This window comes from Patagioenas fasciata, chromosome 15 (assembly GCF_037038585.1).
Source record: "Patagioenas fasciata isolate bPatFas1 chromosome 15, bPatFas1.hap1, whole genome shotgun sequence".
Classification (NCBI taxonomy): domain Eukaryota; kingdom Metazoa; phylum Chordata; class Aves; order Columbiformes; family Columbidae; genus Patagioenas; species Patagioenas fasciata.
The window spans coordinates 7,420,574-7,433,629 of record NC_092534.1 but is presented as its reverse complement, the minus strand read 5'-3'; the positions used below and the strand labels follow the sequence as shown (position 1 = coordinate 7,433,629).

At 44.2% G+C, this 13,056-nt stretch overlaps 1 protein-coding gene across 7 annotated transcripts in view; it reads left to right on the top strand.

The window, feature by feature from the left end:
• Positions 1-13,056, top strand: part of SLX4 (SLX4 structure-specific endonuclease subunit) — a 30,154-nt gene that overhangs the window by 10,021 nt on the left and 7,077 nt on the right. For 5 of the 7 annotated variants that reach the window (XM_065850515.2, XM_065850513.2, XM_065850514.2 and 2 more), the window contains 9 exons: positions 169-432; positions 1,254-1,428; positions 2,341-2,553; positions 3,522-3,736; positions 4,828-5,141; positions 6,642-6,921; positions 7,806-7,894; positions 10,861-11,007; positions 12,751-12,920. In XM_065850515.2, coding sequence (XP_065706587.2) covers positions 169-432; positions 1,254-1,428; positions 2,341-2,553; positions 3,522-3,736; positions 4,828-5,141; positions 6,642-6,921; positions 7,806-7,894; positions 10,861-11,007; positions 12,751-12,920 — 1,867 coding nt within the window. The remainder of the gene's footprint in view (positions 1-168; positions 433-1,253; positions 1,429-2,340; positions 2,554-3,521; positions 3,737-4,827; positions 5,142-6,641; positions 6,922-7,805; positions 7,895-10,860; positions 11,008-12,750; positions 12,921-13,056) is intronic. The other 2 variants (XM_065850518.2, XM_065850517.2) reach the window with 2 other exon arrangements.

The following is a 13,056-nucleotide window of genomic DNA, read 5'->3' as shown; positions in this document are numbered from 1 at the left end:
TAATGTAGTAGCTAAACAAATTGTTCACTTCTTCCTCTAAGAATGGCTGTTGCAAAACTGGGTCTGGTTTAGGCTGCTTTTGGGATAGGATTCCCAACAGCTCTCTGGACAGCTCAGCTGTGCGCTTAATACTGACTGGTAAAGCTCCAGTGTTTTCTCGCCCTCTAGTAAATACTCTGAGTGGCTGTTCCCAGACTACATTATCCTTCCATCCTGCTACACCACCAGGGACCTGCTCTTCACCCACCTCAAAGATATCGCTGCTCGCAGGGCCAAAGCTGCGGGTAGCAGAGCTGGTAGTGGAGAGAATGCAGCAGTTCAAGAGAGTGGCACCCGAACAGCTAAAACACAGCACAGATGAGAATTTGCCAAAGTCTGTGGCCAGTGGAGATTTCCCTGATGAAAGCCAGGAGCAGAACCCACCAGAGAACGGTACGTTTCTCATGTTGGCTCTTGTACGTGCAGAAGGAGTGCTGGGGGCTGGTGAGAATGGTTGCATGAGAAGCAGTCGGGATTCCTGGGCTTTGTTCCCAGCCAGCATAGTAACTCAGTGTGCAGCACTGAATAAATCACTCCAGATCACTGAGAAAACTTGCTTTCTTTATTGTTAAAGGGCTATCTGTACTTTTCTCCCAGCTCTTCTCTGAGGCTGAATGAACCTTATGCTTGATTCTGGAGGGATAATGGTCTTGTTGGAAATAGGTTGAAATTCCAACAGGATCAGCGAACTTTGTCATCTTACCCTTGGGACAGTGTTAGGCAGCTGTGAGGTAAATATGGCTTTTAGGTAGCCTCTGTCTTTGGTAGATCTCCAAGCACTCTACAAAAGTAATGTGTTCTATGCAGATAAATTACATTCAAAGCAGTTTTTCTCCGATTTTGTTCTTTGTAAGTCAAGGCCCTGTTGATTCTCCACGGACCTGAAAATCTGCTGTGTTCTAATATGTGGTGTATAAGATCTCGTGTTCTCCCTAGAACCTTTAGCCAAAACTTGCTCTTCATTCGGCTCTGACGTGATGTACTGTGAATGAATTGCCACCTCCTGCTTCTTGGCTAGCGCAGTCCTGTAACATTTAAAGAGTGCAGTTTATACATTCAATTGTGAGTGATTGAAGGTGAAAATGCAAGAGAAAGATTACCATTTATTTTTACATCTAGTTTATTAAACTAATAATGACAAGTGTAAAAGCTCCAAGCCTTCCATACAGGGTTGTTAGTCTTCTATCTTTGATCATATATCCTTTCTTTGCCAGATACCCACCATCTTCCATCTGTGGAGCACGACGGTGCTCTGGCTTTGGCTCTTCAGCAGGCAACCAAAGAGGAAGCCCTGGCAAGCCTGGAGGATGAAGGTTTGTTTTTTTGTCAGATCTGCCAGAAGGATCTCTCAGCCATGAACACAACACGACGAGAGCAGCATGTTAACAGGTGAAAGACCAGTATGAGGTGTGACAGTGTGTCAGAACTGTTTTTTGGAAACTAAGTCTGCTTTCTGAACTATTAAGTGTGTAATCATAAGAGAAGATTATAAGGTTATAATTAGCCATAGATTTTTTTATAGCAATCTTCACAAGATGGATGGATGCACTGCAAACTAGTAATCACCAGTCCTAGTACATCTGATGAATGGTCTCTTAGCCCTGTGTCTGTAGGTTGTGTGTTATTACCTTATTGGGGAGTGATTTTTATAACAGGTACTACAGATCTAGGATTTCATACCCTCGATCTCTTTGGAGAGGAGAGAAAAAGAACCATTAAATTTTTTTACATAGTTTTAGCCTACCACAACCTATTAGAAGTTCATTATCCTGCACTCTTGAATGCGATTTTAGTTTTGACTGGTCCCTTTTCTGTGGCATAAAACATGGTCTTTGTCAACTGAGATATCTGACTTGAAAACATGTGCATTCTTGATACTGCTTGGGGTCATGTCTACAAAAGCAGGAGGAAGTACAAGAAGTAGTCCTGTTTTAGGTGAGGAAAACTTACCATTTCTCTGGTAGATTGATTCTTTTTTTTTTTAATGGCAGTTTTTAAGTTAGCTGGAATGTTAGAATGAACGTAGAAAGAAGGATTAGGTGATAGACATGCGATGAAGTTAAAGAAGGTTATTACCTTACACTTGCTTCTGAGCGACACGTTTTTAATACACCTGTGAGGCTGTAACTGTTATATGTCGTATCACAGTGGTGGGCACATAGTTCTTGTTTCTCTAGGGGATGTTTCTCTGACTGTTACAGATATTAGAGATCATTATGTTTTCTTTTCTTTAATATGGTTTAAGTCTTAGCATGGGCAGTTTTAAAGTCTTCAGAGGTAAGCTCTGCCATCATGTTACAGGTGTCTGGATGAAATGGAAGCAGCACAGCAAACCTCCAGCAAACCACTGGTCCCTGAATGCCCCATCTGTGGGAAACAGTTCCAGACTCCACAGAGCCGAGTCAGTCACTTGAAGCGCTGTGCTGTTGAGATGGATGTTCCTCCTAAGCTGCTTCTTCAGGCAGTGCAGTTGCAGGTGTCCTCACTTGGTGATGCACCTCCTCAGTGTCCCAGGTAAGCTGGTGAAAACACAAGAAAGATACTGGTTACTTTCTTTGGCCTGAGAGACATTGACCCTGTTCTCCTGGGGAAGAGAGGTAGAAGCAAGAAAGACTCGCACATTGTGTTGGCCCCAAGTCCAAAGAAGGTCAAGCAGAAGGTGACCCAGTACTACATGAGGAGAGTGTGGTATGCAGTTGGAGGAATCATCTTGCTTCCCTTCAGAAGTGGTCAGGTGGTAGATGACTTTAAAAGTCAGCAAGCAGGAGCAAAATGCGGAGTAAATAATCTTACACTGGTTTGTCAAAAATATTTGTACTCCATGAGGCAATTACGCAGTAAAGCTGAATGATGTGTTTGAGCTTATTAAGCGAACCACAGAGTTTGAGTATGCAGTCTCTCCTGAGCATCTGTCGTGCCAGTGCCTCAGCTATTCAGCTTGTGGCTTTACTGGATATATGTGCTTTACACCCCGAGCCAAAGTGGAAACAGGCGTGATGTTTTGAAATGTGCTCAGTGCAGAACTGCATCTGCTGTCTTGGATTTGAGCAGAATCTTCAGAGCATGGCAAGTGGTGCCTGACTGACTGTGTAAAAGAGCTCATAAGTCTCTTTGTGCTGAGGAAGGACCATTGGCTGTTCCCTGTGGAAGCAGAGGAATGGAAAAGCATTTTCTGCCTCAACTTGGTTTTGCCCATTTGGTACAAAAAAGTGTTCAAGATAGGGATAGCAGATGCTTCCATCAGTGCTGTGATCTTGTTCTTACCTTTTCAAAATAAGATTTTCTCTAAATTGCTCTAAATTCCATGGGTGATAAGAAATCCTTTGCTTTATGCTAGGGAGGAAGGTGCTGAGTATTTTTTGTTATCCTGGATATGGGAGACTCTCTGAGCGATTAGAGCAGCTGGTCTGGAGTGCTCAGTGTTTCTTGTCTCTGATCCAGTCGCATTAACTTGGGCTTCCTGCTCCATTCTTGTATTTCAGCAATCATCCGAGCAGGTCAAAGCGAAAAGGCTCCTCCAATGAGGACTCAAAGAAAACACAGAAAAGGGCCAAAATGGAGACTAAGGATGAAGATTTGCTGGTTGCTATGGCAATGTCACGCTCTCTGTTGGAGCAAGAAAAGCAGGAACAAGCAAAATCAGTTACAAATGTGAAACCTGTGGCTGCTTTGCCAATCAAATGGAAGCCAGGATCAGGTATGTGTTACAGTGAGTCAGTGTCAAAGCCTGTGTTGTTGGAGCAGTAACGTGGCACAACCTGCTCTTCACTAAAACTTTCCTGTTGGGCATAGGCAGGATGACAGCCTTGCTTCTGTTTCATTTAAGCTGTCAGAGCTTCAGCAGTATGCAGTAGCCACACACAGTCAAGAAAGGCTGCAGGATGTCCATGGATTTTAGTGAAATCCCTTAGGAATCTCATGCTTTTTTTCACCAATTGATGTGTTTAAATCTGTAAAATATTCTTAAGATAAGCTGTTGTTTTTTGTCAACTGGGAAGTAAAAGAAAACCACTACAGGACTATTGGTTTTTCTCCTGCAGTCAATTTTTTTGTTCTTATTCATCCTGCTGCAGCCTGGATTTTGCAGCCTTTTCAGCCTTGTGTCTTATCTCTGTTTTCTTTCTGCTGTGGAAATATGTGTATACTACATGCTGTTGAGCACGCGCTTCACCATTTCAGTATGCAAAAGGGTTTAGAAAGGAAGACGACTGCCAGGGGAATGTGTTGAGCACTGTATAGTGGGGAGAATTCACTCTTAATGGCACTGCTCAGGTCCTCTCCTGCCCATAAGTAATATCAATTGGATCTGGGTTTGGGCATTGGTAAGACAAAGATAGTAAGACACAGGATTTCCAGATGGAAGTTGCACTGTGTTCTTGTGGGCTGTGGTTTGATATCATCAATGACCAGTATACAGGAAAAGGAGTCCTTAATGGATTTGTGGGCGTTTTTCTCTCCCATTTTTGTGAACCACCGTTCCATGGGTCTGGGAGGCAGACTGCAGGGATATCAGTTGCTTCTGTAATGATCAGCTTCTGTAGGGATGTGACAGCTCCCAACAGGCAGCCGAGCAGCAGGAGCAGGAGTCAGTGTGTTCTGGAGTTCATTTCTCCCCTGAGGGTGATGTGAGGCTTCAGACTACCTGCGAAAATCTTGAGTTGTTTTCAGCTTGTGGCTGCCTTTTGGTCGTCACTGACTACAGCACCTGAAGGAGCTGGTGTGTTGAGCTCCACCCCTGTGTGTTCAGCCATTTATTTATTTGGGTTTGTCTTCCTTTTCTTTTTAAAGAGAAAAAGCGGCGTAAAAAAGGCCCAACTGCACCTCCACCGTTGCTGCTTCAGGACCCAGAGAAGGCCCGCAAAAGGATCCAAGAGCGAGTAGCTATGCTGCTTACAGAAGAGGTGGAATTCCCTCCCACGCCTCAGCTCCCCATTAGTAGGATTTTGGAGGATGAACCTGGGAAAGCAGCGTGGCTTTTGCCATTGCCCAAAAACAGGGAGTGCTTTTTATGGAATTTCAGTGCTCTGACAGGACCCTATGACCCTGAATCATTCTACACTGCTGCATTAACCCCTCCAATTGTACCTTGGAAGCCTGTGCAGGTGGGATGCTCTTCTGTCCTTGCTCTGATATTTGTGTGCCCTAGTTCACTTGCCCTGTGACCTGTTTCCTCATTTGGTATTTAAATGAGCGATCCCCTGCCTCTGCATATTCATTGCTTGAGACTCTGTTGTCCTCTGGCCTTACACACTTATGTTTTATGATCTTGAACTTTTATTTCTCCCTTCTGGAGAGGAGACTGAGGCTCATGTTACCAGGCTATTCCTTGAGCTTTCAGAAAACAAAACTGATGAAAACAGAGAACACTGAGTGAAGAGACCCCATTTTGCTCATTTTGCTACCAGTTTGTCCATGTTTACAGCAGCTTGACTCTTGTTGTCTTTCTTGGCACCTTTCTCTGATAGATTCTAGTATGAGCTTTACCTGTGTGTTGCACTCAGCAAGGATCTGGGTGGAAAGTTTAAACTGAATACTGATATTTGTCTTGCACAGAGGAGAAGGTGGGAATGTCTGGAGTTGTAAAGTGAACCATTTGCACTTCAGGCTTTCCCTGCACATCCCACTGTCTCTTGGCTCCCATAGAGCTTTGATCCAGTTTTCAGTTCCACTGTTTCATTCTGGTTTTCATCTAGATCTCCTGCTTCTTTCAATGCTCTATATTTTTATAAAAACTACCTACAGAAGTAGACAAAGCTCTTTTAGTCTTATCACACACTTGCTATCTGAGAATGATATAACTTCTCTTCCCTCATTCTTCTCTTGAATAAGTGCTTGGTGCTTCTTTTCAAAAACTACTGTGCATATATTTATAAATATTTATTTAATACTTCTTCCCTAGTCAAAGCCCAGAGTTTTTCACTTGATTATCACATGCTAGGGCGGTACTAGAGGGGCTCCATTCTGTTCAGATTTTTGACCTTTCGTTCAAGCCAAAAACTGCCAGAGAAGTTTAAAAGTAAAAAGTAGAAAAGCCTTTAAAATCATGGCAAGAGTGTATTTTCCCATCTGATTCTTTCCATTTGGACAAATGGCTAAACCATTTTTACTGAGAAATAAACAAACAGAAGTTTTTTTATTGGGAAACAGAGACCAAACCTGGAAAATATCTGCTCCAAGGTGAAAGTTTGATTTAGTTACATGTAACTGCAAAAGCATTTCAAAACTCAGAACAGAAGCACCTGGAGAGATTCAGCTGTGACCGCTGCCAGGCACTCCTGCTATAATGAAGTATTGAGGTGTTGGAGCGGCAGCGTTTCCACCATCCTTTCTCCCTGCTTGGCAGTTGCCTGCACAGACATGCTCCCGGAGATACCACCTTTTCTGCGTTTTCTGTTGTAGTTCCCTTCTTTCTGTTCAGAGCTGCCTTATCTTTGGAGAGTCCTCCATAAAACTGCAGAGAGCTTTTGCCTCAGAAGCCCTTGTACCTAGGGAATGCTCTGTAATCCTTTACTAAATGCTTCAAAAGTACAAAGTTGAGACTGTACTCTGAGCTCCGCAAATACATAAAACAAGACCTAATTTATTGCTGTCTTTTTCATCAGAATCATAAGCCAGATAGCATTTTGCCATTAGTGGGATCTGATCAGCCACAAGTATCCCAGCAATTTCAGCCTGACCTCCGTTCTCATGAGCCCACTTGCACAGAGGTTGGAGGCCAAACTTCTGATGAATCCAAGTCAGGCCATGAAGATGGGCAGTTTTTGTCTCGCAGCCAGAAGGATGTTCAGACCCTCCAGGACCTAGTTGAGTTGGCCAGGGAAGGACTTACCCTCACTCAGTGGAACGCTGATGTTGATCACATTAGGGCAGCGAAGCAGCCAGGTAAGTTCTGGTGGTTTCCTGAACCTTGTCCCCAGTCCCTTCAGTTACATAGAGCCAGACTCTGGCTGTACTAAGTTAGGTGAGCCATGAGGGCACCCATAGGGTGTTGATGTTGATCCAAGAGGTAATATTGGGGGGGAGAATATTTTTCTGCAGTAAGCTTTAGATACAGTCAAGCTGATGTTTCTGAAATGATTCATAAACCCCAGCATTTAAGAGAATTCCTGGACAGCAGATAACTAAATTTTCTTTTCAAATGTTCTTAAAGATATCAAAGTATTTTCTGCCAGGCATGTTTAACAACTGGGCCAAAATGCTTATCCCAGTTATTTGGACAGTCTTTCTATTATGTACACTGTCTTTTGAGGTCTTGAGACAATCAGGTGAAAGAGAAGTTTATTTCTGTTGCTCCGCATCCTGTCCTGTGCACTCTGCAGACTAGCGCAGGGCTCAGGCTGTGCAAAACTGATTTCACTGGCTGCATTAGGGCCTGTGTCTATGTTGAAATGCGAATCCAGGATGCGTGCTGCTAGGATGAGACCCTGGCATGTCCCATCCCACTTGTGTCCTATTTTTTATCCCACTGGAGAAAAACTGGAATGTGAAAGCAGAGAAGCATGCTGCATTCGCAGTTCCTCCATCTGGGTGATTATGGCACACGCAGATCTGCAGTAGGTTGGTGCTGCCCGTGGCTGAATGGTACTTGCATGCCCACAGTTTGTCACAGACCAGAGCCAAACCTTCCGATAAAGGTGTGAGGGAGGTTACAGCTGGTTACAGCTGCTGTCTTGGGGAGCTGTCATGGCCAGGATCCTGTCAGGAGTTCTTACATCGCTCTGCCTCACAAAGAAGTTGTATGTGATTTGTGCATTTTCTTCTTTGAGGAAAAGAACTGACTTCCAGTGATATTCCACATAGTGGCTTTGTCCCCCCATCCAAAGAGAAGAGCGTCCTGACGAGCAGCTGTAAAAGAGTAAGGACAACCCTTTTTTCCACTCTTTTTTGGTGTTTATTTAGCACTATAAATAAGAAGCTATTGTGTTTGTGCGATTCAAGGAAGTATGGAATGTTTCCCATTCCTTTCCATAGAAACAAAGAGGTGCCTAAGATTCACAGTCACTCAGCAGCCATCATGGGCACAGGTGAGATAAGCACACGTGGTGGTATTTCATCGATGCTCACAAGCAGGCTTGTGGATTTTTCAGTGTTCGTCCTACATATTTGGAGGTAGGGGCTAGGGGTGCAGCTGTACCACATCAGGTGGGGCTCTGCTGTAATGCCCAGGCTATCCAAGAGAAAACTGCCTGCAGCCCAGGAGGGATGGAGCTGCCTGCCGCCTCCTCTAGGCTCACAGCCCACCTACATTGGGTAGAGTGGAGCTGTTCCTCCTCCGTCACCTTCCTCTCCATGCTGTGCCTTGCAGTGGAGGGGAGAATTCTTGCAAGGATTGGCTGACTCACACTAAATTCTCTCATTTGGCATAAAAGCCTGATAGATGATGCGGAATGCTGTGAGGTCTGTGGAAGATGAGCATTCGGTTGCTGCTAATGGGAGATTTTAAATGGTTTTGTATAGAAAATCCTCAATTCTGGGAACACATATCAGAGGATCTAGCTTGAAAATCAGTGTGCTCTCTATGGTGACTAGATGAAGAATACAGGTTAGTAAGTCACAGATGATTTTTTTATCACACCAATAGTGTTCTGTAGATCACATCTTACCCCCAGATGCACCAGTGGATGTGTAAACCCCCATGGGTGTATTATCAATTTTCTTTAACTGAAGTGCATGTAAAAACACTCTTAATTCAATTTTCCTACGAGTGTCATCCACTTTATCTGTTAAAACCTATTATCTTTGGTTTGATAATAATCATGGCATGAAAGCGAGTAGCTTTTGATGCCAGATAAATTTTGATGCCTTGAGAAAGCACATTCATATGGTGCTAATAGAATTAAGAGGCTTCTAAAAGGAGACAATTCTGTGAAGTAGGAATTTACTATACTTGATTATCCCAGCTACTTGTTACAGAAACTCTAGGTATTCTGAGCCTATTAAACTAGAAGCCTTTAGCAATACAGAAACTGTTCTGATACTGTTGTTGAAACTTAAGTGCTGCCAGCAAAACCAGTATGATCATTTTTTCAGATTTAGTTTGATCCCATTATAGATTTCCTGAGCAAATGAAGTGTTGCTGAAGACTTGGATTACCAGTGGGAGAGATTTGTGCTTTATATAAGCACAGTCACTGTGTAACCAGGTACAGCAAATACATTCATTGCATCAGTAACGCATCCCCCTTCTCATGCTTAAGACCCTTGTCACGTCTGTGAGGTCCAGTCTAGCTGGTCTCAGTAGGAGAGAGTGTTCTGGTGTGTTCTCTGGCAGGAGCACATGCCCACTTGGAGCTGTCTTTAGACCAGTGCATTCGCTTTGCACAGAGAATGGTGCAGCCAGGAGATTTCTGGCCTTGTTTAATTTCCCCGTTCTCGATTCATAATTTTAGCATCAGCAGGAAAGCTGTTCTGGGCTTGCTGCCTGGAACGTGGCATCAGGAGTCTGTGTTTGCTGGCTTCCTGAGGTACTGTCTTGCAGGTGTCCTACCTGCCAAGAATAAGAAAGCAAGAAGCATCAGATTAGTTTCCAGACTAAGCTTCCCATCTTCCCCTTGGAGATCAGTCCACACCACTGCCGTGACACACAGAGTCTTCCCTAGCCCACCTGTGAAGGCCTGAAAGAAGCTTTCTGGTGTGGGCTGCTGTTTCGGTGCTAATTAGTGTTGGCTGCCTGCAGACACATGCTGGAGCAAGTAGAAAGGTTGGGTTTCCACAGGCCACTGAGCTAATGTAGAAACCTGCTAATAAAATAGAGCTGTGTTGTTCCAAGTGGAACTGCATCCCATGCAGATGTTCACTGGAATAAAACTTGTAGTTCCTCAACTCTGCAGTAGGTTTGAAAAGCACTGGGTCAATGATTAGTGTGTTAACTATAAACTGGTTTACACTTACAGTCAAACAGCCTCTCAGCTGTGAGCTGAGGTTATTTCACATGCTTCTCTGAAGCACCGGCCATCTCCAGGGGCGCACCGCTCGCTTAGGGAGATCTGAGCTTTAGAAGATGACCTGGTGTGGGTTCGTACTGGCAGCAGCTCCAGAGCAGAAACTGTGTTCATCACTGCTGTCCTTGGCAGCGTAGCCCAGGCCTGACCTTACCATCACCTGTAACAGCTAGTTCAGTCAACCAGCCCTCTCCGAAACTCCAGCTATGGGTTATAAAATGATACTAGAAATTACGTTTCTTTTTTATAATTGAGTGGGATTTTCAAAATGAGTTTCAGTAACATGCACATAAATTCCTTTGAACTAGACACCTACATTAGTTTAATTCTGTGTGGGCCCCTTATTGCAGAGCTGCTCTTCTCAGCTGTCATTGCCAGACAGTGAATGAGAGAAGAAAGGCTCATCACCCCATCTCTGTCTTCCTCTAATTATAGTGAATTGAGTTCAAGTCTGTCAAAGTGGAAATTACAGTTTCCTAAAAATGTGGTGGAAGGCAGCAGATCAAGAGGGCAGCTGTAGGCAGTGGCTAGACCACATCAGGAAATGGTGTGGTGAAGATTTGAGGGTGATAATGTGCTGTAATACAAGACAGCACAAGTACAGTAGAATACAACACCACTGCCCTTTCTTTACAATTGCCACTCTGTGAAAAAGTGGAGGAAGCCAAAACCAGAAATATCTGTTAGACTTGTCTGCTTATTTGTCGTATGGAAGACATGAAGTTGATAATGCTGACTATCTTCAGAAGGCAAAGGCAGTGTACCCAGCCTGGGGCCCACAGTACAGCAGTGCTGATAAACTGGGTTATTCCCTTATTTTTCAGGTAAATGTTTGGCAGTTGTAACCTAACTTCTGGTTTTGTGTTCCTTCTGTGTTCTAGACCTCTCTCAGGTTGCTGGCTGAAGATTTCAGTGCAATGGTCAACAACCCCCACTTAAGTGATGTCCAGTTCCAGGTGGACTCTGGGGAAGTCCTTTATGCCCACATGTTTGTGTTGTATGCACGGTGTCCGCAGGCCGTTCAAATTGTAAGTACTGCTGACACACTTCCCTCCTCTCCTTCAGGAAAGCCCAGACTGTGCACACCGGTAATCCTGTAACGCAGCAGAACTGGCACAGACTACTGCTGGGCCTGATGGCAAGTGCCTCTGGATCTGCAGTGGGTTTTCAGCTTAGGAAACCAGAATTTTGACAGAGTAGTGGAAAATGTGGTACTTTATCTGGTGAGACTGTGGGCAGGCAAGGACCCTTCCTTGCATTCTGCCCATGAGCAACAGAGGAAGCTTCCTAAGTGCTTTTTGCCCTTGAATTTTTGTACCTGTGCAAATGCAGGCTACCTTGTCCATCTTTGTGTATCCTGTCCGTCACCCAGGCTGGGAAGCATGAGTATGGAATAGAGAGATTCTGGGAAGATCTTGAAAATAACCTACACAAAGGTTTTGTCACTCTGAGTTGCTTTGGAGGTAACGGCACTGAACTGTGCTTTTTGTAAGGTTAGGAAAGTAGTTCTTACGTTCCCAGAAGCATTTTGGGTTGAATAGTTCCCAGCCTGCTCCTGTGCAGTCTCGTGTTGGGCCAGTGAAAAGCACTGAGCCTGAGATTTGAACTCTTCACAGAGCTGCTGCCAGTCTGCACAGCCAGCTCCTTAACAACAGAAGCTTTCTTTAATGCTGCCCTTTTGGAAATAGTGGAATTAGTTTTATCCTCATTTTGTCTTGGCAGTAGTTTCCACCCAAGGTGACTCAGAATATTTCTAAGGTGTCCGTGAAAGTTTGGGGAGGGGAAGCAAGTTTATGTAAGCCATACAGCAGTCTTAATGGGAAAATTTTTAAGGAATCTTCACGACCATTAGCAAATATGCGTGTGCCCAAGAATCAAGCAACTTCAAAAATGATTGAGTTAGCCACGTTCTCCTTTATTTCCTTGCAGCTCTGCCTGTCTTCAGCATTCCCATCCAGTGTTTGCATGGGCAGGAATCATTTGTGTGGGTAAAGCTGTGGGATTTGCCCCACGCTGTATTTTTGATTCCTGCAGATGATTGTTTTCCTGTAAGCCCCACCTGCAGAGCAGCATTTCATTTTTTTTTCTGTATAGGTGAGAGAGTGCTCTTCTTTGTTGTTTTTTGGTTACAAAGAAACAGTGATTAGTCAGAGATTACTTCAGAACTCCTGTTTTCTGTTGCATGGCATCTCCTGACTTTCTGAAGAGAGTTTCAGATAGCACAATACGTGATTTGGCTGCAAAGGAAGTGAGACTTTATTGAACCATAGATACATTTTTGCCAAAACCTGAGATCAGGTTGGACCCAAATAGATAATGGTCCAGTTCAGTGCAGTACTATTTTGTAAGGTGTCTCCTTTCCTGTGAAACACCAGGAGAACTAGAGTTTTGGCAGTGCACCAAGGGTAGGTAAAATCAAAACAGAGGAAGCTCACTAGTAGAGAGGTGTAAATAACTCCGGAAAATGTGCTCTGGGAAGCAATTTGACTCCAAAACTAACTGGAGAACTCTAAGGCCATCTTTCAAGAGTGTGACTAAAACAATGAGTCAAACTTAATCCAAGCTAGCAGCTGTAGGGTCAGGAAGGAAATGGCCTGTTCCATATGAAGCTCTGTATAACTGGTCATCTTAGCTTCCCTCTGAGGCACCACGTCCTGATCACAGGGTAGGACATCAGTGAATTAAAGGAATAAGCTGATGGGAACGAGAACATTGGTGGTGTTGTTCTTTTTACCAGCAAATGTACTTGGTTTGCTTTCCTCTCACCTCAGGTTCACAGCCAAGGGTTCTTAGTGGAGGAGGATGGGAACGCACAGACACGCCGTGTGCTGCTGAGCGATGTGACAGGAGAGGCGGTGTGTGCATTCCTGCGATACCTGTATGCTGCTGATGCTGACATCCCTGCTGGGGTGCTGCCCCAGGTGGGGGATCTGGCTGCCAGGTTTGTATCATGAGCTGGTTTTGGATCCCCTCACACTTTCAGACACATAGACCTCTCAACCTGGTGGCTTACAAATTCCATAGTCCTCTGCTTACACATTATATGAAACTTGAACTTAAGAACATCCTACCTTCAT